Consider the following 25,966-nt stretch of genomic DNA (forward strand, 5'->3'; position numbering starts at 1 on the left):
ACACCTGTCTTATTCGCACCCATCTCCGTGAACTGATTCATTGCGGAGGCCGAGACTAATCCATTGCAGAAGCCACGGGGATGGTACAGTCCTAGACTAGGGGGATTGTGGCTGCACAATGCACATCTCTCTCCAGAATGCGCTCTGATTACAATTTTTGCACATTCATAATAAGACGACTTGACTTTTTTTATTTATTCGGGGACAGCACTAATATCAACCCAGTGAGCTATGGAGAAAGATGAATATTCTGTCAATAGACTCTGAGTCTATTAGTTTCAATGTAGTTGGCCTGTCAAGAACCGCTTGAATGATAGATGGTATGGGAATGGATGTTGTGTATGTTATGGAAATTTCCTTGAAATGATGGACCTACATCTGTGACGCAATTGAATATCCAATGTGTTTGGACTATGAAAGTATGTCAATGTGGATGTGCTTGTTGTGTGTTCCAGCTATGCCCTGGCAGATGAGGCCTACCGTTCTCTGAGGGACCAGGATAAAGACCAGTGTATCCTCATCACAGGAGAGAGTGGAGCTGGAAAGACTGGTGAGACAAGTCCTCTACCAAACAATTGCAATAGGCCCACCATTTAATTGGGAGTTAACACTTACATTAATGTCATCAAACATGAACTATAACATTGTGAGGGTAATCAACATTTACAACACTTACAAGCAACACTATTGAGGGTTCTTAAATGTACAACACAAGCACAGGAGGTTGGTGGCACCTTAATTGGGGAGAATGGGCTTTTTTTAATGACTGGAACTGAATCGGTGGAATGGTATCAAATACATGAAACGCATGATTTCCAGGTGTTTGATGTCAATCCTGTGTTCTGCTTGCAGTGTTCTAGAACAGTGGTTTCCAAACGTTTCATGGTCTCGTACCCCCTCAAACTGTCAACCTCCATCTGCGTACCCTCAGATGTTGTTTTTTGCCATCATTGTAAGCATGCCACACACACATACTATAGCATATATTTTTAAACATAAGAATTCTAATTTTTGGGAGGAGTCAAAGAGCTCTTATAAGACCAGGGCAAAAATAATAATAATCAATAATTTTGCTCTTTATTTAACTATCTTACATATAAAACCTTATTTGTTCATAGAAAATTGTGAATAACTCACCACAGGTCAATGAGAAGGGTGTGCTTGAAATAATGCTCATAACTCTGCAGTGTTGGGTTGTATTCGAGAGAGTCTGTCTTAAATCATTTTCCACACAGTCTGTGCCTGAATTTAGTGAGGGCCAAGAATCCACTCTCACAAAGGTACGTGGTTTCAAAGGGCATCAGTGTCTTAACAGCGTGATTTGCCAAGGCAGGATACTCTGAGCACAGCTCAAACAAGAAATTTGGCAGTGGCTTCTGATTAAATTGCAGCTTTGATGAGGCTCTCTTGTTCATATATTGATTGGTACGTGTACTGGAGGCAGGGCATGAAAGGGATAACAAATCCAGTTTGTGTCATCCGTTTTGGGAAAGTACCTGCGTAATTGCGCACCCAACTCTCTCCGGTGCTTCGCTGTATCAGATTTGACATTGACTGTAAGCTTGAATTCATTTGCACACAAGATATCATACAAATGGAAAGACCCGTGTGGCGCCCTTGTTAATGCAGAAAGAGAAGAGCTACAACTTCTTAATCATAGCCTCAATTTTGTCCCGCACATTGAATATATATATATATATATATGTAATAATAATTTGCCCCTTGATAACCAACGCACTTCTGTATGTTGTAAAAGCGTTACATGGTCTCTGCCCATATCATTGCATCATTTAAAAAATACACTAGAGTTCTGGGGCCTTGCTTTAACAAAGTTAACCATTTTCACTGTAGTGTCCAAAACTTATTTCAAGCTGTCAGACATTCCCTTGGCAGCAAGTGGATGCTCTCGGTGGATGCTGCAGTGTACCCATGTGGGAGCAACTGCTTGCACGCGCGTTACCACTCTACTATGTCTCCTTGTCATGGATTTGGTGCCGTCAGTACAGATACCAACACATCTTGACCACCAAAGTCCATTTGATGTCACAAAGAAAATATATCCTCTCCTGTTGTCCTGGTTTGCAGAAGAGGATGTCCCCCCATAAATGTAACGGACATGTACCAGGAGCTGTGCTAGGAGATGTTGACTCATCCAGCTGTAATGCATAGAATTCACTGCATTGTATGCGAAGCAGTAATTGGGTCAAAACATCTCCTGCCATGTCACTGATGCATTGTGAAACTGTTGTTGATGGGGCCTTTTCACCCAGCATTGTCCCAGTCATATCTGCAGAAGCAGGAAGAATTAAGTCCTCCGCAATAGTTTGGGGCTTGCCTGTCCTAGCCACTTGGTAGCTCACCATATAAGATGCTTCAAGCCCCTTATTAATGGTATGTGTTGCTTTTATCCATGTCTTACTACTCTAAATTCTTTTTAATTCTTGCTCAAAATTTTTTTAATTGCCATGTTTTGTTTTTAAATGTCTGCACAAGAGTGAAGGTTTCATCGAGTTGTGAGATAGTACTTTTGCATATAACACACTGTGGCTGAGGAAAGGCACTGCTCTCAATATAGGTGAACCCCAAATCAATGTAGTTATAATATTTTCGCCACTTCGATGGTCCGACGTTCTGTGTTTTCCCGGGTAGGGGGCAGTAGCTCTTCGGCTGCTTCAGATTCACAACTGTCAGTGTCCATGCTAGCTGGGCTAACAACAAATGTAGAATTACTGATGCTAGCATTGAGTGTGCTCGTGGAAGCAGAACAACTTGTGTTGTCAACAGGTGTAGGTGTAGTACTATCAGTAGATCTGGTATGTGTCTCTATGGATGTGGGCCTTACAAAATGGACAGTTTGAAAATGTTGTGTCCCCCAGTTTGGGAATGCCTATTCTATTACATTCTGTAGAACTAAGACTTGTGACTGAGGGAAACTCAATGATGGGGGCATGCAGGCAGGCAGCAGTAGCCACAAGGACAAGAGGATATCAAATCAAATTTTAAAGAGCAGTAGGATTTTGTCAGAGTTAGCTAAACCTACAGCCTACCAGACCTGAAACTGGGATTTGTTTTGGGAAAGCCTAAGTCGGGTTTGTACCCGAAACGGCAGATGCAAGTTAAATGTGACCGACTGTCTTATGCAGCAAAATTTGAAATTGTGTTTTTTTAAACATTTGATAAAAGTAGACACTGAGTTAGAAAATGGTATCATACACTGCAGTAGAAGAACAATGGGAAAGTAACTCCGCTTTGAAAGTTGATAAACTTGTAACCCCACTTTTGAGAAAATCGCACGTGAATGCTGCAGATGGATTGTCACCATCACTTCCAACCCCCCATATTTTTTTGCAAATATATATATATATATACACACACACACACACGCACACACACGCGCACACACACGCGCACACACACACATACAGTTGAAATCGGAAGTTTACATTAAAACTATTTCAACCACTCCAAATTTCTTGTTAACAAACTCTAGATTTGGCAAGTCGGTTAGGACATCTACTTTGTGCAAGTAATTTTCCCAACAATTTTTTCCCAACAATTGTTTACAGACAGATTATTTCACTTTTAATTTACTGTATCACAATTGCAGTGGGTCAGACGTTTACATACACTAAATTGACTGTGCCTTAAAACAGCTTGGAAAATTCCAAAAAACGATGTCATGGATTTAGAAGCTTCTAATAGGCTAATTGACATCCTTTGAGTCAATTGGAGGTGTACCTGTGGATGTATTTCAAGGCCTACCTTCAAACTCAGTGTCTCTTTGCTTGACATCATGGGAAAATCAAATCAGCCAAGACCTCAGAAAAAGATGGTAGACCTCCACAAGTCTGGTCCATCCTTGGGAGCAATTTCCAATTTCCAAATGCCTGAATGTTCCACATTCATCTGTACAAACAATAGTACGCAAGTATAAACACCATGGGACCACGCAGCCATCATTCCGCTCAGAAAGGAGACGTGTTCTGTCTCCTAGAGATTAACATACTTTGGTGTGAAAAGTGCAAACCAATCCCAGAACAACAGGAAAGGACCTTGTGAAGATGCTGGAGGAAACCGGTACAGAAGTATCTATATCCACAGTAAAACGGGTCTTACATCGACAACTCAAAAGGCCGCTCAGCAAGGAAGAAGCCACTGCTCCAAAACCTCCATAAAAAAGCCAGACTACGGTTTGCAACTGCACATGAGGACAAAGACTTACTTTTTTGGAGAAATGTCCTCTAGTCTGATGAAACAAAAATAGAATTGTTTGGCCATAATGACCATCATTATGTTTGGAGGGGGAAAGAACACCATCCCAACCGTGAAGTACGGGGGTGGCAGCATCATGTTGTAGGAGTGCTTTGCTGCAGGAGGGACTTTTGCACTTCACAAACTAGATGGTATCATGAGGAAAGGAAAATTATGTGGATATATTGAAGCAACATCTCAAGATGTGAGTCAGGAAGTTAAAGCTTGGTCGCAAATGGTTCTTCCAAATGGACAATGACCCAAAGCATACTTCCAAAGTTGTTGCAAAATGGCTTAAGGACAACAAAGTCAGCGTATTGGAGTGGCCATCACAAAGCCCTGACCTCAATCCTATAGAAAATATGTGGGCAGAACTGAAAAAGCGTGTGTAAGTAAGAATGCCTACAAACCTGACTCAGTTACACCAGCTCTGTCAGGTGAATCTTGGCCCATTCCTCCGAACTTATTTTGGGAAGCTTGTGGAAGGCAAGCTACCAAATACTAATTGAGTGTATGTCAATTTCTGACCCACTGGGAATGTGATGAAAGAAATAAAAGCTGAAAGAATTCATTCTCTCTACTAATTTTCTGACCTTTCACATTCTTAAAATAAAGTGGTGATCAAAACTGACCTAAGACGGGGTATTTTTTTACCAGGATTAAATGTTAGGAATTGAAACTGATTTTAAATGTATTTGGCTCAGGTGTATGTTAACTTCAGACTTCAACTGTAAATACATATACGTATGTGTAATTTCTTTTAAATATATATATATTTCCTTTATTACCCTACCACCCCTCCCCCAATTGGAGCAAACTAGTGAACTACACCGCTTAGGCCTATATTTCCATGGACTGTCTATTTTACAATAGTTATATTTAATTTTTTTACTCCACTAAAATTAGGCTATAACTAAGAAAGCAAATTGATTTCTGAATCAAATAATATTACTACACAGATCACGTAATGCTAGCTAATGAGCCAGCAAGCTGTTTGCTAGCTAACAGTACACTTTATCTTGCAATGAAAACAACTTTCTGACAATATTCTTTAACTTATAATATCTGAAAATGGAGCTAGACTTTTATACATGGATGAATGCTTCATGGCAGACTGGAACCATTGTTTTGTTTGTAGCTACATCTTGTTTGGCCAGTGTTGTTTGGCCGGTTAAACACAGACCGCGGCGTGTGTAGAAAGGAGCAAATAATTTTCCAACTGATCTGTCGAGAGCGCCTGCTAAATTCAGGGTATCAATGTTGTGGAAAAGTATCAACTTTTGTAGTTCTCGATGGCTAACGTTATACAAAAATGTTTACGTTCAAATGCCTCTCCTTTGAAGTAGTGACGTGTGACATATACCTAGTTTCCTGAAACGAGTCACAAATGTACTTGCGGGCATGGCAAAACAATAGTGTAAAGACAAAGCGACTGACTAATGAAAACAAACTCTGACGATAAAATATAAGTTAGACAAAACAATATAAACTGTGGCAACTCTTTAAATATACCTCTTCTGTTTTGCCATGTTGTGCTGTCAACTTGTATTAACCTATGTTATAATCTTGGAAAGTGTTCTATAGGCTAAGATTAACTGTAAAAAATCTCCATGCTCCCTAATATGTGATGATGATATCACCATCACACCCTGTCCCTTCCTCTGACATCAGTTAAATTGAAAGCTTCTATTAATTTTCTTCGTTGGTTTTGTGTTACAGCGCTTACCAAAGCTATCAGAAGCCAACTTCACATAACATTGTGGTGTACCGTTCCTCTTTTCTAAGTTTCATTCTTCTCTAACCAAACTGTTTCTAATTGCTGGTGTATTAACACAAGACTTGGAGGGACTTTCATTCAATAGTACAGTGCTCTGGGTGATGTGGCTTTGAGAATCTGACATGATAAAACCAAGTAGCATACCAATTATCTTTTCGCTGTTAGAAGCCCCATTTGTGCCATCCGTTTGTGTTTGAATTAATAGAATAATAGAATTCTCAGAGGTTCTAACCATTCCATTATTCAAATCATTTTGCTGGCATGGCACTTCTCATCTGGAGTCCTGGAGGCTGGAGTCAAACTACAGTACACGTGCCTGCCAGGTGAAGTGGGCTACTGGGTGAATTACGAACATGTTGTCAATCAAGTTGACTCTCCATTTGGTTCCCATTAAACTCTCTACAAGTGGCCTTCATCCCACTAAAGAAAAGACAGAACTACTTAAATGTTATGTTTATACCAGCAGATATCCCACAGCCCTGAAACCGTTCTGTGGTTAACTGGTGCTTTGATTACAAGGCCTTGGATTATCTGTCACTGCAAGGCCAATGTTAACATCCTAATTACTTTGATACAGAACATTAATGTTAGTCAAGTGATGTCACATTGTTCAACATCCATTAATTGGTCACCTTAGCAATGATGCAGTGCTGGCAGAGATCAGAGTTCACTAGTGTTTTTATTTAACTCCTTTTCTCCCTCAAATGCAAAACAAACCATTTTTGTCTAATGAAGTCAAGTGCATCCCATTGAGCACGTCTGAGACCTGTTGGGTGAGGGCTAGGGCCCCCAGAAATGTCTGGGAACTTGCAAGTGCCTTGGTGGAAGAGTGGGGTAACATCTCACAGCAAGAACTGGCAAAACAGAACAGTCCTGTAGCATAGAATCCGCGTAGCATAGAATCCGCGTCATTGGACCACTTACATTAAGAGCGAGTCACTGGTACTTCCTGCTTTAGTTTTTGCTTGTAAGCAGGAATCAGGAGAATAGAGCTCTGGTCAGATTTGCCAAATGGAGGGTGAGGGAGAGCTTTGTATCCATCTCTGTGTGTGGAGTAAAGGTGGTCTAGAATTTTTTTCCTCTGTTTGCGCTTGTGACAGACATACTGGTAGAATTTAAGTAAAACTGATTTAAGTTTGCCTGCATTAATGTCCCTGGCCACTAGGAGCGCTGTTTTTGGATGAGCATTTTCTTGTTTGCTTATGGCCTTATACAGCTCGTTGAGTGCGGTCTTAGTGCCAGCATCAGTTTGTTAGGGTAAATAGACGGCTATGAAAAATATAGATGAGAACTCTCTTGGTTGGTAGTGTGGTCTATAGCTTATCATGAGGTACCTCAGACGAGCAATACCTTGAGACTTCTTTAACATTAGACATCGCGCGCCAGCTGTTACTGACAAATAGACACACACACCCGCCTCTCGTCTTACCAGACGTAGCTACTCTGTCCTGGCATTACACAGAAAAACCAGCCAGCTCTATATCATCCGTGTCATCGTTCAGCCAGGACTCAATGAAACACAGGATTTTAGCGTTTTTAATGTCCCGTTGGTAGGATAGTCTCAACCATAGACCATCGAGTTTGTTTTCCTGTGATTTCACGTTGGCCAATAGAACCGATGGTAATGGAATTTATTGACTCGCCTACGAATCCTAACAAGGCATCCCAACCTTCTCCCACGGATATACCGAGGGAGAAGGTTGCGAATGACAGGGATTGGACCTGTTATCCAGAAAGAAGTATATCCTTTGCGGCGGACTCTTTAAATAAAAAATCTTTGTCCAGTTCGAGGTGAGTAATCACTGTTCTGAAGCTCTTTTCTGACATAGAGACGTTAGCAGCAATTTTCTGTACCTAATAAGTCACAAACATTGCGAAAAAACAAACAAAATAGCACAGTTGCTTTGTAGCCTATAAAACGGAAGCCATCCTGTCTGGCGCTATTATTTATGCGGCAGCGGTAACTCTGGGTCTTCCTTCCTGTGGCGTTCGTCATTTCAGCCAGTTTCATCATAGTGCTTGATTGTTTTGCGACTGCACTTGAAAGAACCATTCAAAGTTCTTGACATTGTTCGCATTGACTGACCTTTGTCTTAAAGTAATGTTGGCTTGTCGTTTCTTTTCTTATTTGAGTTGTTCTTGATATAATATGGACTTGGTTGTTATGGAGTGTGTCAACAGTGGAGAGGGACCCCAGAGAGGGTACACACCCTGTCTCTGTAGGGGCCGCTGGAAGGTGATGTAAGGGGGATTTTGGGGTGTGGAAGGGGTGGCTAGGGTTGGCGTAATTTGCGACTTGGAGGTTTGGGTGTGTCAGGGCTCTTGCCTCAGCCCTGTCTAGATCTAGATGAGAATGACCTTTAACCCTGTCTTTCTGTCTGTTCCTGTTCCAGAGGCCAGTAAGCTGGTGATGTCATATGTGGCGGCGGTGTGTGGGAAGGGCCAGGAGGTGAACAAGGTGAAGGAGCAGCTGCTGCAGTCCAATCCTGTGCTGGAGGGTGAGTGTTCTAACCCGACCCACCTTTCGCTCTTCCCATGCAAGTTCAGAATAGGAGGTGCTTATATATGCGAGTGGAAGTGGCTCCCATGCTTCAGGTTCAGAGTGGGATGGGGCTCAGCTCAGATGGCTGAGGCATCAGGGACACACCCACTTTAACACACAATCAGTTTAGCTTTTTTCCTCTAGACAGTCTCTTTCTCTCACACGTCAAGCCTCTCTTAACAGAGCTATCCATATAGCTTGGATGCTTTCACCAACCATTACAACCACTAGGCTAGCTGATGCACATGTTGTAATGGTTGGCAAAAAGCCTTCAAGCTATATGGATATCTGTTAAGAGAGGCTTGAAGTGTGTGAGAAAGAGCCGGTAACCGAAAGGTTGCTGGTTCGAATACCAGAGCGGAGATGGTGAAAAATCTGTCTGTGGCCTTGAGCAAGATACTTAACCCTAATTTGCTCCAGGGACGCCATGCTACTATGGCTTACCCTGTAAAACCCTGTATGTGACAATACACTTTTTCATATTATTTTCTTTACATTCAATTCACTGTTCGTTTGTGACCGGCCTCTGTACATTTTTTAAACATCTGTTTTGGAGGGTACCGTACTTGTTTTCCTGACATGAATCATCAAACCACTTCATCCAATTACTACTAGACACAACATGCAAGACTTTATAAAATCTCCCAGCCTATTTACATTTTTCACCAATCCTCAGTCCACTACATTAGTAGAAAAAACCCTCCCTATACCTCTGTGCTGGCACAGACAGCAGTGTTTTAATTGAGGGTCTGTAGACAGGAAATGCTCATGAGTGATGAAGCCAGCCTAGCGGTGCCCGGTACTTAGCTGCTGTACTATAGAGCCAGGCCCATATCACTCAGTAGGAGTGTAGCAGCTACAGGCTGTAATGACCCCTAGGTACACAGAGAGGGAGCGTGGGGGACATAGACTTACTGTAGTTAGCGATGATTCACTTAATCAACACTCCTTAATTAGGTGGCTGATTTGAAATACTTTACAACCCCACCGTGCTTTGTTGAACGACACATGAAGGCTGTTTAGTGTAATGTGTGGGATTTTGGAGAGAGGAAGAGAATACTAACAATGTACTTTTACTGCAGTTGGTGCTCCCACATATCAGCCTGCTTAAAGGACTGTACTGAATGTGCAATTTTGTACTTTGTTCAGGGTCTTTTCTTGAATGGTGATATTGTGTTGAAATGTGTGTTGAGCTATGAAATATTGCAAACTTATAATTGATGGTCTCTGGTAATGTTCATAATTTTGTACTATGTGTAGTGCACAGTTCACACACTGAACTACTGACTTAAATGTAGATAGACTGCTATTTTGAGCCATAAGCTTTGAAAGCCTCCAAGCTTTGTTTTAACCCAGACCCTCAATAACATAATGGGACTGATTAGGCATCATCAGGGGAGGCAGGTAGCATAGTGGTTAGAGCATTGGACTAGTAACCAAAAGGTTGCTAATCGAATCCCTGAGCTGACGAGGTAAAAATATGTTCTGCCCCTGAACAAGGCAGTTATAACCCACTGTTTCTAGGCCGTCATTGTAAATAAGAATTTGTTCTTTACTGACTTGCCTAATTAAATAAAGGTAAAATAAAATCAGACCAAAAGGCTTTGTGGTAGTCTAGTGGTTGCGTGATTGACAGATAAATGGATCAGCTTTTACAGGTTCAACAGACAGCGTTAAGTAGATTTCATGAAGAGAACACCAACCAAGCCATCAGTATGTATGTGTTAGTTAGTGCTTATGATTTAGCAGAGAAAGTGATGCTTGATGACTTTTCACATACTTGAAGTAATACAGACTATCAATGTATAATATACTGATATTGGTTGCCCTGTCTACCTGACTGATAATCATGTTGAAATGTTTATTTTCAGCTTTTGGGAATGCTAAAACTATGAGAAATGACAACTCATCCCGATTTGTAAGTATCCTATTTTCTTTGTTCTCCTGACACTAACACTGAAGTCTGTGGGTGCTTTTATGGTCTGCTCCTCCAATAAGAATCAGTGTTTGATGGTCTCCTCCATTGAAGCTGTGTGTACTTTAGATTAAACACAGGTGGACCTTTGATCTAGACGTCACCAGAGGCAAACAAACCCTCACCCTTTTCTCTCATCTCTTTTTCTCTCCAATTTCTCTGGTATCACTCTTTCTCCCCTAGTTCCTCCCTTATTCTCTCCCTCTGTAGAGCTTGCAATTGGCTCTCTCTGCAGACCCTGCCTTAACACCAAGCCGTTACAGTTACAGCATAGACACAGCCCAGGATAGAAATGAAGCCCAAGTCAGCGTAGCGTTGTTTTGGCAACCATCTCCAGATGTCTGCCGATGGCTCCTGCCAAGATCCCTTTAGTGTTTGGGAAACGGCTCTTTTCTCCAGAAACTCCACTGCCTCTGGTGTCATGTAATGTTTTCCTACAATGAGGTGGCTCTTAAAGCACTAAATATATCCACCTATTCCACTCCCACATGGCACAAGCGCCAGTACGGTGCTGCTTTGTACAGTTAAAGATTACATTACATCATGCAAAACAGCTTGTGTCTCAGGTGTCAGCTGGTGTGGAGACCGTATTGACTGTACGATCGTCAGCCAATGGGATGGTTAGGTTTACGGTAACTGTTACTGTGACCCTTGGCCAATTGCCGCTGAGGAACAAACATACTTGGAGGCCTACACTACCTCTCCTCCAATATGACTTATGCACAGTGAGCATTCTGGTGCAACCATGGCTCCTCAGCACTGGAGCTTTAGGAAACTGACTGACGCTTTGACTAATGATGATATCAGTAGAGAGGTGATGCAACCACTATCTTACTCTGTTGAGTTTATTTGTCTGGCAAACTAATCTAGGAACGCATTGTCTTTTTATTTCTCATGCTTACTCGCTGGCAGGCTGCGTTTTCCAGTGGGGCCCATTGGCAGCCAGCAGCTGCCTGTTATAGATTCCACTGTTTCTGATGTCACCACATTACTTCAGGCTTCACCAATCAGACTGGAAACACACTGACTGACTGAACCATATCCCACCCTGTCTCGGGCTAAGTCTTGACTTAAGGCCTGTTTATTTATCTAACCTTTACTTAACCAGGCAGGTCAGTTAAGAACACATGCACAATGATGACCTAATGTCTAGGGCACTGGTCAGGTCACGTAAGGACAAAACCAAAACTCACAGGCCCTTGTCATGTACCGTTGTTATTTGAACTAATATCCCACGAGTCAGTTTAATCTGGTGTAGAAGTGCTCTGTGTACCATACTATTCAACCTCTGGCTTTCATGAAGTTGTACAACTCACTCACCAACCAGGTAGCTACCTACCTGTCCCTAGCCTGTGCTCAGGTTTAGGATATCATAATAGGGGGATTATTTCGGATTATGCCTGATCTGTTTATATTTAGGTAACCTTGATTTAAACTGCTGGATGAGCACCTACTGCTTGTTCCAGTGAATGCCATTTAGAACTAACTCATCTCCTCAGGAAGCGGACAGATGGTTTGACCTGTTTCTTCCCCCTGCAGAGAGACTGGAGATGTTGTTGAAACTGGCAGTGGCCATTGCCAGTTAAATGTTGTCTTTTTTTTACCTTTATTTAACTAGGCAAGTTGGTTAAGAACAACTTCTTATTAACAGTGACTGCCTATTATTTACGCTGGGCCAATTTTGCGCCGCCCTGGGGGACACCCAATCACGGCCGGTTGATACAGCCTGGAATCAAACCAGGGTCTGCTGTGACGCCTCTAGCACTGAGATGCAGTGTCTTAGACTGCTGCGCCACTCAGGAGCCACTACGGCCTTTTAAGTTCTAAATAAAAGGAAGACCAATCAAATGGCTGCAAAGAACCTGGTCCCAGTGTTGTTCTAACCCACATTTTAAACAGAACAGAGGGTGAGCGAAGCAGAGTGGCTTGTTTTACTCTCCTTTCAAATGGGAGAAGAATAAAGTACTTTCCTTCTTCACAGTAGTCAATTACTTCACAGCATACCTATGTGTGATTGGCAGCTGACTTTATGAACATGTCCAGTGCCTGGAGACACAATTACTTCTTCAAAATGAGTTCAGTGATGTTTGCGGTGATCCCTGCCTGTGTTTGCAAGCTTCCTCCTGCATCTGGGAATGTGTTCAATGGCCATTTCAATTATTAATATTTACTCTTTGATTCCTAAACATAACTTAAATGTATTCAGGGCCTGTGCCGAGTTTGCTACAAAGCAACCTAACCTTGCCACCTTATTATAAGCCCTGGGCCCGACTCATCCTATTTGTCCTGCTTTATCTGCTTATCTCTTGTTTTGGCTGCCCTGAAAACCACTTCATTGCTGAAAGAAAACATAGATTTAGCCTCAGAGACTAGCTAGTTGTTGTGTTATTTACCCAATAACATGCGGATATGTTAGTGTGGTGTCAGGAAATTCTAATCACTGTATATTCTCTACAGGGTAAATACATGGACATTGAGTTTGACTTCAAGGGAGACCCTTTGGGTGGAGTTATTAGCAACTGTGAGTATTATTTATATATATATATATATATATATACACACACACACACACACACACACACACACACACACACACACACACACACACACACACACGTCATGCTTAAATGACCACATGCTAAGCTCTCCTACATCCCTCTAGCCCTCTCACATGTCACTGCTGTGAGCATGGTAGTGATAGTGTAGCCTTGACACAGTTAGCTCAATTAAACCCCCAGTCAGTCATTCCACCATGGTAATGGTTTGTCTCACACCCTGGGCGAGGGACAGGATCTGGATGAGGGAGAGGGCCAGGGACAGTGAGAGGGACGGAGTCGAGCAGTTCACCACATGCTGTCCCTGCACGCCCGGTCGGTCGGCTCACCAAAGAGAGAGGGAGATCAATATTTGTTTTTAGTCAATGGAGGGTCAGTGACACACAGGAACTCAATGGGGAAAAAACAACCTTAAAAAACCTGAACCGTTGCCAAACAGACACATTCAAAAATGTTGACTGCTTTCTGTCTGCAGTACCTCGTCTTGTCTTTATCTCTGACCCTCAACTGCTTTGTTATTGTTTTGTCCGGTCTCTTGTTCATATTGTTTTGTCTGAAGCGATTCTGCCATGAGGTCAGGGGAAATAAAGAGTGGGTAGATCTGTCACAGATATTCCTCTGTCCTTTCTGTCTGTTGGAGAGGAGAGCTCATGGAGACTGCCCAGTGCCTTCATAGGTTTATTATGGAGAGGGAGACTGAGGGCCATGTGACTCTGGTGCAATGGTATATAAAACAGGAAGAGGAGGATGGATGGAAGGTAGTGATGCGCAGCCATGTTTAACGTCATTTAAATAATGTGTGGCTGAAGGGCAGGTTGAATAAAGAGAAACAATACCTGACACAATCCATCAATGTATAATTATTGTGCAATTTATATAGGCTGCAAGGAGGTTTTTCTTTCATTATTTTAGACTATCTTACTGCATAAGCCTAAACTTTAGCTTAACTGTACGGACGCCAAATAGCCTACATAGCCAACCACCAGATAATGCTTTTGGGAATGGGCAGAAAAAGTTTACGTCAATCTACTTAGGCAAAAAGGTAATTGCCAAAGTTTTCATTCAATAAGACAATCGCTGAGTAAGGAGAGCTGAAAATAAAGAGGGAGGGCCAGAGCAGTCTATTTGGTGAAGTGGTAACAGAGGATGATCGCAGTGCTGGCTATGTTATTTGTGATGATTGAGGCTCTATACAAATTCGACAGTCACAAGACGTGACTTCAAATAGGCCTATGGCATATCAAGTGAACTGTAGCCTACTGTTTAGATGGGTTAAATGGAAAATTTAAATCTGGACATTGACTAACCAGCATAACCTACTCCAAAGTCCTCTGATAATACTAGTCCCGTGCGAATCAACATCCCTGTGTTTTGAGAGAAATGTCTGAGTTCGACAGGTGGCTCGAGGTTTGAACAAGAAAACAATAACTGATTGGATCAATTGAATGAAGTGCTGCGCATAGCCAATATATGAAGGGCATACATGTATCAACGTTCACAGTGAATGCTTTTGTTTATACTCAAGTTAATTGAATATCGCCAAATGCATCATTAAAATTATTGCGCATATTTAATGCAACCATTGCTGTTAATAGTTCGCAAAGCAGTATACTAAACGTTTGGAACATCCATAGCCTAAAAATGCAAATCAAGTGCAAGTTAGCTGTTTAGCTCACATCTGAAGGCTGGGGGGCTAAGACGTCTTCTATTGCGGATCCCTAAAATATCTGAATGATTATGATCACACACTATGGCGACACTATACCAAAGATGGTTTGGTATGGTTTAGAATCTTGGGAACCAAGCTGGAGTTATCAGTGTAGCCTGTCATCGCTTGGACTTGTTGAAATATCTTCTTCCATCATAACTGTCAATTTATAGGAAGAAATGTATATAATAATTACAGGGGGCAGTTTGGAAAAACTAATCCCGTCCAAATCGTTCTCTAAAATAACGGACATTCTGGGGTAATAAATAAATAACCAGCATTCTCTAGTAATGCTGGTCCTGTGTGAATAGTACTATAGCCTTTATAATAACTCCTGCAGCATATCAACCTCCACTCTTCTGGGAAGGCTTTCCACTAGATGTTGGAACATTGCGGGTACTTGCTTCCATTCAGCCACAAGAACATTAGTCAGGTTGGCACTGATGTTGGCCTGGCGTTCCATTTTATCCCAAAGGTGTTTGATGGGGTTGAGGTCAGGACTCTGTGCAGGTCAGTCAAGTTCTTCCACAACGATCTTGACACATCATTTCTGTATGTACCTCGTTTTGTGCACTGGGGCATTGTCATGCTGAAACAGGAAAGGGCCTTCCCCAAGCTGTTGTCACAAAGTTGGAAGCACAGAATCGTCCAGAATGTCATTGTATGCTGTAGCGTTAAGATTTCCCTTCACTGGAACTAAGGGGCCTAGCCAGAACTACGAAAAACAGCCCCAGTCCATTATTCCTCCTCCACCAAACTTTACAGTTGGCACTGGATTCGGGCAGGTAGAGTTCTCCTGGCATCCGCCAAACCCAGATTCGTCCGTCGGACTGCCTGATGGGGAAGCATGATTCATCACTCCAAAGAAGGCATTTCCACTGCTCCATAATCCAATGGCGGCACGCTTTACACCACTCCAGTTTACGCTTGGCATTGCGCATGGTGATCTTAGGCTTGTGTGTGGCTGCTTGGCCATGGACACCCATTTGATGAAGCTCACAACAAACCGTTATTGTGCTGACGTTGCTTCCAGAGGCAGTTTGGAACTCGATAGCGAGTGTTGCAACTGAGGACAGACTGTTTTTACACGCTTCAGTACTCGGTGGTCCCGTTCTGTGAGCTTGTGTGGCCTACCACTTTAGGGCTGAGCTGTTGTTGCACCTAGATGTTTCCACTTCACAATAACAGCACTTACAGTTGACCAGGGCAGACATTTGATGAGCTGACTTGTTGGAAAGGTCTTCAGTACGGGCCATTCTACTGCCAAGGTTTGTCTATGGAGATTGCATGGTTCCGTGCGCGATGTTTATAAACTTGTCAGCAACGGGTGGTGCTGAAGTAGCAGAATCCACTAATTTGAGGGGGTGTCCACATCATTTTGGTGATGTACTGTATCTAAATGATGTACTATATCTTTGACTGTAGCCTATAGCGCATTTTCTTTATTTGCAGGTTAGGGTTGGGTGCGAGTCTCAAATGTTCACTTTACCACATATAGTCGGGTGGTTGCGGATGGATTATAATCAATTGCGAGCAGGTGTGGGTGAAAAACAGCTGACCTGCGCACCACTAATGGAAGAATAGGCCTCTCATGCCCGAGGGCTTCCCTCAGAAGTCACCAGCTATAAATTCCTCTGTTCCTTTGTCGCTGCTGCAGTACAGTCAGCCAGCACCTCATTATGGCCCTCTCTCCATGCCCAGAGGTCTTCTTTAACTGAGGATTAAAGAGGAACACCTCACAAACCTCTCCTCGGCACCCCCAAATGTTTCACAATTTTGTTGTAGCCCTCAACTAGCTCACCTGATTCACCTAGTCAAGGGCTTGATAATTAGTTGTCAATTCGAATCAGGATGTGCTAGCACTGGAATAGATCAAATGCATGGAATGGTTGTGGGTTCCCGGTCCACTGCTCTAGGGCATGGTGGAGCAGCTAGGGTTAGGCCACAGTCGATGGGTTTAGGACACAACAGCCCATGCTTGCTAGTTTTGTATGGAATAATGTGTAGAACTTTGTCTGCTTTAATAATCTTGTTTCTTTTTGTTATTGTATGTGATTGTGCCTTGTTCACTACCCATTTTGTATAGTAAAGTTGAATTGACTTAGATAATGGTAACATGCTAGGAAGAAGATATCAATACCCAGGCGCACAATCCTTTTGGTGCTTGTTAAATCCTAGCCTAAACGACAAGACAGGATATGGACTTCCATTCTTACTTTTCAGTATATATATAGCGTGTCTGACATTTCTCCTTTAATGTATGTTTGTCAGTCTAGGAACCATTTCCTGGATGTAGCCTGCCTGCTGCAAATAGCTAAATAGCATTCAACATTTTACAAATGCTTTACAGCAGGCATGAAAAAGTCTTAGTAGTAAAAAGCAATAACAGAGCTGAACTCTTCTAGTGTACAAAAGGTTAAAGGTCGTGACAGAGAAGAGCCCCTTGGGGGGGTAGACTCTGAATGTTCAGAACATTCTTGAGCCACATTTCCTGTTCCTGCATCTTATTTTCTGTTGGAACTCACTGTTGTGGGTTTTGTCTGGTCAAGAGGATGCTCGCATGCAGTTACATGTGAATCTGAGTAGGGTACAGGCTAAGGGAGCCACAATGGGAGACAGTGACATTGTTTATGACAGAGAATAGTCTAACATTGCCAGACTAGTATTTTATGTACTCTGTATTAGAAAAGAGAGGGGTGAGAATCCATGCTGTCAGGCTCCATTTTGATTACATTTCAGAGGCAGTGCATCACTCTGAGCTGCTCGTCTGTCGCGCTCTAAAGAGATGCTACATTATTGATGAGCTGACAGACACGTGTTTAAAAACTCAGAATTACTTAGTGATGAACACACACACAGTGACTACCATGTGGTGGTGAAGCAAGGCTGGCAGTCTATGGACTACCAATTTCTCTGTAGTGGGTCAGTGGAATTAAGTGCTGTGCCAGAGAAAGTGTAAATGCATTATGAAGTGGTCCCAAGACTCTCCAAGCGGCTAATGCCCCCACTGAGAGGATAACTTAGCTGACCAGTAGCTAGCAGCTCCAACTAAGGTCCCTGGGCTCTATATTCAACATAACATCGTTTAGTCAGGCATAGAGAACAACTTATCTTACTTTCCTGATCAACTTATAATAAATAGAGCTATGTGAGCCACTTAAACCACATTAACTGTTGAAATGTAATATGTTACAGAGTACATCCCTTTCAGTCTAGGTGTTGTAGTTGATCAGTAGTTAAGGAGCTGACCTGACTTTTGAGCCCTTCATATGGTTTCCTCCTTTGATTCTTCCTGTGCCTGCCGGCTCGGAGGCTCTACTTCTACACAATGAACAATGGAGACGCCTACATAACCGTGGCTGTGTCACCTTGGAAACACTAATATTTGGCTATAACCGGGAGATCAGAGCTCTACAGATGTGGTCTGGACACTGACGTGTAGACTTAAAAGATCAGTCGTGTTCTTAGCTCATTAAATTGCATCTTCTTTTACAGTATATGTCCTGCCTCTACCATGTGTGGTAGACTCATGAGTAATAATAATACCTTGTTAAATCTCGGTTTACATTTCCTTTTCCTACCTTACCGATTGTTGAATTGTTCTAGCAGGTAATTCAGTATAATGCCTGTTTTCAACATCCATGTCATTGTGTCCTTTATGTATTGTTATCCTCAGATCTACTGGAGAAGTCCAGGGTTTGCAAGCAGCCGAGAGGAGAGAGAAACTTTCACATCTTCTACCAGCTTCTTTCTGGAGCCTCGGATGACACCCTGAGTAAGCTATACACACACGGTTATCGGTAATACCTTCATGACAGTATTATTAACATGTCATGAAGCTTCGTTATGGGTCATAACATCTCAGAAACGGTCACAAATGTTTAGAAGGTATGTCATGACAGAGTTGCTACACATGGCGTCAAATAAAATGTCACAGTTATCTAACCGCAAAATGTCTTAGTTATTCTAAAGAAACACATGACTAATACTTAAACATGAGGCTGTGTTTAACTACAGAGAAAAAAGACTATGAAACCAGTGTGGTTCATTTGTTCTCAGCTGGAGCTCAGCCACTGTTTGGCAGTCTTGATGAAGGAGAACAATATAATGGTCTTTGATTCAATGCTGGACAAACATCAAAAGACTTGATTTATCTGCACTTAATGTAACCTGTAATCCAATACACCATACTGTGACTTCCCTTGATACCTGATACAAGCCTTTAAAGGGCCATTTGAAACTGCTGCTTGTGTGTGTGTGTGTGTGTGAACTGCTGCTCTAAAGTGTATAGCACTTTAGTCAATATGCACCATGCTAAAGCCATGTGTGTTTGTCTTTCTGGCACACAGTGAAGCTGAAGTTGGACAGAGATTTCAGTAAATACAACTACCTGAGTCTGGATTCAGCCAACGTCAATGGGCTGGATGATGCAGCAAGCTTCAGGACCGTCAGGGTGAGACGCACACATAATTGTTGACTGTCATTGTGTCAACTTGTTTTTGGCTTAGCTTAGAGGTGCACTGTGAAAGGGTAGGGTGAGAGTAGAGGTGGTCTGATCCTCTTTATCTACTGACCGAATAAATTAGCATGTAGATTGGATTAAGGTTTACAACAGCTCTGGTCCAATGCTCCTAGCAAGCTAGCATCTTCTCTACCTGTAATGTGAGGGTCCATACACACTGCTGAAGAACAATTCACCAATGAACGGCGACCTTGCACAGACGCGCCCCTTAATTTTGCCAGCTAGAACCAATGAAATGTCTTCCTTTCTGCCGTAGTCTTTTACTTATCCATGTGTGTAGTTGTGTACAGACCCTAACTTGAACTTTGAACTATATCCATAGCAGGAGAGTGAGACATAAGGATGAGTTTAGCTCCGAGAGGGAATCCCGTTCCACCTGCCGTGAAGGCTTTCCCATACTGTAAACGATAGCAGAATGCTTCAGAGTACACAGGCAGATTGGATGCTGTACTGATGTGGAAAACAGCAGCTGCATTCTTCTAAAGTACACACACACAGTCGCTCTCTGACATGCAGGGCTGCAGAGCGTGGTCATCATGTGTAAGGCTCTCTCGATCTTCCTCCTGACTCAGTTACTGTTGGTGACACACAGAGGATGTTATGAGCTGCCTGAGCTTTATCCATTCCCAACTCCCTTAACAGGACTGTCCTGTACTCCACTGTCTCCCTGCCCTTGGACTCTCAGTAGCAGTGTATGTGTCCCAAATGGTACCTATATAGTGCGCTACTTTTGACCAGGGCCTACAGTGATTAGAGTGGCAATTAGGGGACACACGCAGCATCCTGTCTTAGCACTTCTCTCAGTGAGGAGCTAGTAGGCCACCTCACAGCTGCAGTCCAACTCAACACAATAGATTTCAGTGATTTACAAGAATAGGCCTCTCCACTGGATATGATGTTGTTGTAGGAGCCAAAGGCAGCCTGCTACAGATTTCTTTTCTCACCCTTGTTCACAATGGTGTCAAATCACAGTAACACATGTTTAATAATTCAAGATACTGTAGTTCCCCTACTGTCCACATCACTGTGTCCTCTGTCAGTAGTTGTCTTGCTTTCCTCTCCAGTCCAGAAACTCATCCCCCTTTTCTGTTGTCCATGTTATCATTGTGTGTTTGAGATTGACTACATGTACATTAAAGTCCAATTGCATGGAATCACCCGTCTACAAATCCCCTTGCATTCCAAATCAGGCTTCGATACTGCGACCAAAACAGTCACATTTGTGACCGTTTTACTTGGCGTTTTACAAGCGTGCCAGCAAATTATTTTTACCTGGTCACTTTAGTTGTTGGTTCACAATTAGATATTTTTATCATCATGATTTATTCAAACAGTAATGTGCAATTGACCAAAAATAAAGGAACTTTCTGAAGAGGCAACAACGTGCCCCCCAGGAGGGGGCACATACAGTCTTCAATGAGGTCCGTAGGGCCACATTGAAATGTTATTTCCTTGCTGTCAGAATTTGCTCTCCATCGATTTTGGAATTTTCTATGCTCCCTTACTGTCTAGTGATTATTAGCGAGATGGACAGTCAAGATACTGTTTGAATATATGTCCGTTATCATTTCTACACAGTTTCGATTTGGTTTTAATGATTTGAAAAGGATTCTTCAGGATTTTGGAATGAGGCCCTTTTATCTACTTCCCTAGCAGATACCCATAGATTTCCAGTAATTACGCTAATGCTAGTTACAGTAGCAACTGCGCTAGCACTAGTTAACAACTCCCTTCAAACTGCACACAGACATATAAAATAAAGTTTATTTTTTTCAGATATCAAAGTGCCATGTGTTATTTTCTGTGAAATCCTCAGAGGTGTTAAACATACGGCAACAAACTCACTATACTTTAATGGGATACTTAGGCATTTTGGCAATTAGGCCCTTTATCTACTTCCCCAGTCAGATGAACTCATGGATACAATTAAGTCTCTTTTCTTAGCTATTACAGGAAATCTATCTAAATCAATGTAAGAACACAAGGGCATGCTAATTTAAAATATGTATTGTCATTATTAGCCTGGTTCTGTAAGGAATGCAGGCACATTGTGGGACAAAGGCCAGGCCAGGCAATTATCAATTATTGAAAAAATATATACAAATATTGGTGTGACCAAATTGTGCTGGTGCAACCAACGGAAAAGTTGGTAGCACCAGTGCCACCGGTGTAAAAAGTTAGTGTAGAACCATGCAAATAACTACTCATTAACAGATCAAGATTAGTTATTCTGCACCTTTCGTTGCTCCAACTGATTCTCTCAAACATGCTGAATGTCTGATTGGCTCTCTCTCCCCCTGTGCCATCCCAGAATGCCATGCAGATTGTGGGCTTCATGGAGGCTGAGGTGCAGTCGGTTCTGGAGCTGGTGGCTGCCGTCCTCAAACTGGGGAACATTGAGTTCAAACCAGAGTCCAGGGTCAACGGTTTTGACGAGAGCAGGGTCAAGGACAAGAATGGTGAGACCATTGTCGGACTGGACAACCAACAGCTTTACTGTGGGACAGAACTTCCTGTTACAATACACATGGACACACATCTCACTTTTTGAAGTAACTTTTGTGCCCACATGTGGATGCCTGCGTTTCCCTTACATCTTGAAAATGTAAAAATCCTGTATTGTGGCTGTAGAAAATATTGTTTTGGTTATTCATTTTCTTGTCAATTGAAGGATAGATAAGATAAGCACACTGCAATTTATCGGTTAGAGTATCACCACTGACCAATCGTCAGTCCCTCAACCACAAGCCATGGCTTTAAGTTCTATCAACAGCAGCCTATATGGTGGTTCTTGTACTGCCCCCTACTGGTTAATGATTCAATCATTTCATGACTTAGTAACTACAGTATGCTATATTTTATGATTATAAGTACAATAGGCCTATTGATAACCCTATTGCTTACAGCTGTCCCCTATTAAGCAAACATAATATTTAGCATGTCTTAGTAACCCAGCCATGACACAACTTTGCTTTCTTTGCAATCACAACTTTTCTACATGTAACACTAAAGTGGAACTCCACGTGGTCTGTGGTGTGAATCATACAATCCACACCTTCTTTCTAAAATTACACCAGCTTATTAATAACATTTCCCCTTATGACCATTTGACGGCTGTATGGACTGTCACGGATACACAAATACATTTAGTCAACAACACCACTCTTACAGAAGACCATTTACTGAGACAATTGACATGTAAATACCTAAAGACATGAAGGCTAATGCGCTTCAGTAACTCCTCTTAAACACTACTCTGTCCGGCTGCTTTGGGAATTCCTGGTCAGGAGACACAACACTGATCCTAAAGGAGATCCTCTGAGAATAGAGAGAGTAGATTACCTCATCTCTTTATGGAAAGGGTTTAGCTAATGTCCTTGTGGCTACCCACTGGAATCCTGATACTGACGTCATGTGGCATTGTGGGTAGAGCTTAACATTGATATGGATTCCATCCCTGCAGGGGATACATGTATTTTATTGACAGATTTAATCTAGTCATTGCCTATTTGTTTCTTTGCCCTAGGCCTGTATACAAAGCTCTATGATTGAGTGTTTGTGTCTGTTCTCTTAGTGAATGTGTCTTTCCTCTGCTCTATCTTCCAGACCTGAAGGAGATGTGTGAGCTGTTGGGGATTGAGCAGTCTGTGCTGGAGAGGGCTTTCAGCTACCGCACTGTGGAAGCCAAGATGGAGAAGATGTCTACCACACTCAACGTGGCCCAGGTGAGAAGAACAACACTGTCGTCACTGTATAGCAATAGGCTCGGGCGGTATACTGTATACCGGGGTATTTGGAAATAGCCATGGGATGGTTTTTCAAAACCATTGAAAATATTTCTTATGTTTTTTTAACAAGTAAATACCCGCAGTCAACTTGAGCAATATGTTAAGAGATAAAGATGATCGCCTTCTTCATTTCATCTGTCACATATGAACCTTACCGGCAGTCCCCAGTCACTTGGTGTTTGTTTACAAGCACACAGCAGCAAGAGACCAGAGCCTTGTGAGTCGCTCACTATTGTGCAGCACGCGCCAGGTGATCTAGTTACAGTATGTGATTCACAGCTAAATGTTTGCCAGCTAGATCTTATATAATTATTAAGTTAACTGTCTAAAATGTGCTACATGCGCTGCAGTTGTGCGTTTGGTTTGCTAATTTAGTAGCCATCTTGCTAAGTGGTTAGCCTCACTTGGTAACAGCTGAATCCCGTACTGGATTAAGAGCCTTTATGTCTAATATTTGTTTTGTGCCTACAGCAAATTGTGAGTAGCATTTTCGAGTTGATAGTTAAACTTTGAGCTGGGATGTCTGTCCTGAATATAGTTTAGGTCAGAGACTGTATAAAATGTTCCCAATCCGCTCGTTAGCATTTAGATGACACAAGGTCGGTATGACAATCTGGATACCGCTCAAGCCTATATAGCAACACATTACTTTAAGGACCATGCCCTTACCAACTGAGCCGCACAGGACGACCAAAAGATCCAGTCATCATTGTATTGCAACACACTTCCTTTCATGGTAGCACTGACAGACAAAGTCTTAGGGGATGTTTCACACTCCAGTTGTGGATAGATGAGGAAGGACAAGATGAATTCCCTTTGACTGAGTTCTTTAGCAGCTAGCTACCCCCCACCCCCCCATATCCCATCCCCACCTATTGTACATGGAAACATATCCATAATAGAAGAGGGGTTGGTGACTTCTCCCCTGGAAATGCAGAAGTAGGTCACATTGTGGAGGTTAGTGAGTTCAGGCAGCAGGCACATTCATGCTTTAGATGAGAGGAATATAAGCTAGTCTCTCTCAATTCTGGAGGTCTGTGAGTTCAGGCAACATCCAGTTGGAGATTAAATGAAGAAAGTCATAGAGGCTAGTCCTCACCATAGTCCTCTTTCTGTGCTCTACAAACACAGCTTATGAAGGAAGGTAGAACGAAGGGATGAGCTTCATGTCTCCTGAAAAGTGATTTTAAACATCATTGGCAGATATCTGGTAGCCTGGTTCCAGGTCTGTTTGTGCTGTGTTGCCAACTTCTATACTCTTTGCTTTGACAATGACCATAGGAGTTGACGAGGCTGCGCAAACAGACCTGCTTCCTTGAGACAGAGCACTACCCCCTGGTGCAGCTCTCTAGAGTCCCTCAGAACGTGTCTTAAAAAATATCTGGCCAGGTAGCATAAATAGAAGGGTTTAAAAGGCCAGACGGAGACAATAAATCAGAGCACATTGGTTGTAGGTCTTAGAGGAACTATCAAACTAAAGATCACCAGATTATCCATAGCACATCATCACCAGTCCAAACATCAGCTCCTAGAAGTGTTTGTTTGTCCGGGAGGTTATGCCTGGTCCTGTCACAGTTCAACTCTTCCTGTGTGCGCACGCACGCAGTGCATTCGAAAAGTATTCATACCCCTTGACTTTTTCCGTATTTTGTTACGTTACAGCCTTATTTTAAAATGTATTACATTGTTTTTCCCCCTTGTGAATCTACACACAATACCCCATAATGACAAAGCAAAAAAACATATATTTTTTTAGTTAAATTATAAAAACTTTATATAAGTGTTCAGACCCTTTACTCAGTACTTTGTTGAAGCACCTTTGGCAGCAATTACAGCCTCAAGTCTTGGGTATGACGCTACAAGCTTGGCACACCTGTATTTGGGGAGTTTCTCTCCTTCTCTGCAGATCCTCACAAGCTCTGTCAAGTTGGATGGGGATTGTAACTGTTTTTAGGTCACTCCAGAGATGTTCAATCGGGTTCAGGTTGGGCTCTGGCTGGGTCACTCAAGGACATTCAGAGACTTGTCCTGAATCCACTCCTGCATTGTCTTGGGTGTGTGCTTAGGGTCGTCGTCATGTTGGAAGGTGAACCTTCACCCCAGTCTGAGCACTCTGGAGCAGGTTTTCATCAAGGATCTCTCTCTACTTTGCTCTGTTCATCTTTTCCTTGATCCTGACTAGTCTCCCAGTCCCTGCTGCTGAAAAACTTCCCCACAGCATGATACTGCCACCAAAATGCTTCACTATAGGGATGGTGCCAGGTTTTCTCCAGATGTGATGCTTGGCATTCAAGCCAAAGAGTTAAACCTTTATTTCATCAGGCCAGAGAATCAGCCCTGACCAAGGTCCTTCTACCCCGATTGCTCAGTTTGGCCAGCTCTAGGAAGAGTCTTGGTGGTTCCAAACTTCCATTTAAGAATGATGGAGGCCACTGTGTTCTTGGGGCCCTTCAATGCTGCAGAACATTTTTTTGTACCCTTCCCCAGATCTGTGCCTCGACACAATCCTGTCTCGGACACTTTTTTTGACCTCATGGCTTGGTTTTTGCTCTGATATGCACTGTCAACTGTGGGACCTTATATAGACAAAATCATGTACAATCAATTTAATTTACCACAGGTGGACTCCAATCAAGTTGTAGAAACATCTCAAGGATGATCAATGGAAACAGGAAGCACCTGAGCTCAATTTCGCGTCTCTTAGCAAAGTGTCTGAATACTTATGTAAATAAGGTATTTCTGTTTTAATATAATAATAATTATATTTTTAATACATTTGCAAAAATGTCTAAACGTGTTTTCACTTTGTCATTATGGGGTATTGTATGTAGATCAATGAGGAGAAAAA

General features: G+C 42.3%; 1 protein-coding gene across 5 annotated transcripts in view; it reads left to right on the forward strand.

The window, feature by feature from the left end:
* LOC118366648 (unconventional myosin-Ib-like) overlaps window positions 1-25,966 on the forward strand; it is a 153,915-nt gene that overhangs the window by 79,744 nt on the left and 48,205 nt on the right. For all 5 annotated transcript variants that reach the window (XM_052493570.1, XM_052493571.1, XM_052493573.1 and 2 more), the window contains exons 4-11: window positions 456-550; window positions 8,422-8,526; window positions 10,442-10,488; window positions 13,003-13,066; window positions 18,485-18,583; window positions 19,158-19,261; window positions 21,642-21,789; window positions 22,937-23,055. In XM_052493570.1, the coding sequence (XP_052349530.1) occupies window positions 456-550; window positions 8,422-8,526; window positions 10,442-10,488; window positions 13,003-13,066; window positions 18,485-18,583; window positions 19,158-19,261; window positions 21,642-21,789; window positions 22,937-23,055 (781 nt within the window). The remainder of the gene's footprint in view (window positions 1-455; window positions 551-8,421; window positions 8,527-10,441; window positions 10,489-13,002; window positions 13,067-18,484; window positions 18,584-19,157; window positions 19,262-21,641; window positions 21,790-22,936; window positions 23,056-25,966) is intronic.

Source organism: Oncorhynchus keta, chromosome 34, assembly GCF_023373465.1.
Source record: "Oncorhynchus keta strain PuntledgeMale-10-30-2019 chromosome 34, Oket_V2, whole genome shotgun sequence".
NCBI classification, from domain to species: domain Eukaryota; kingdom Metazoa; phylum Chordata; class Actinopteri; order Salmoniformes; family Salmonidae; genus Oncorhynchus; species Oncorhynchus keta.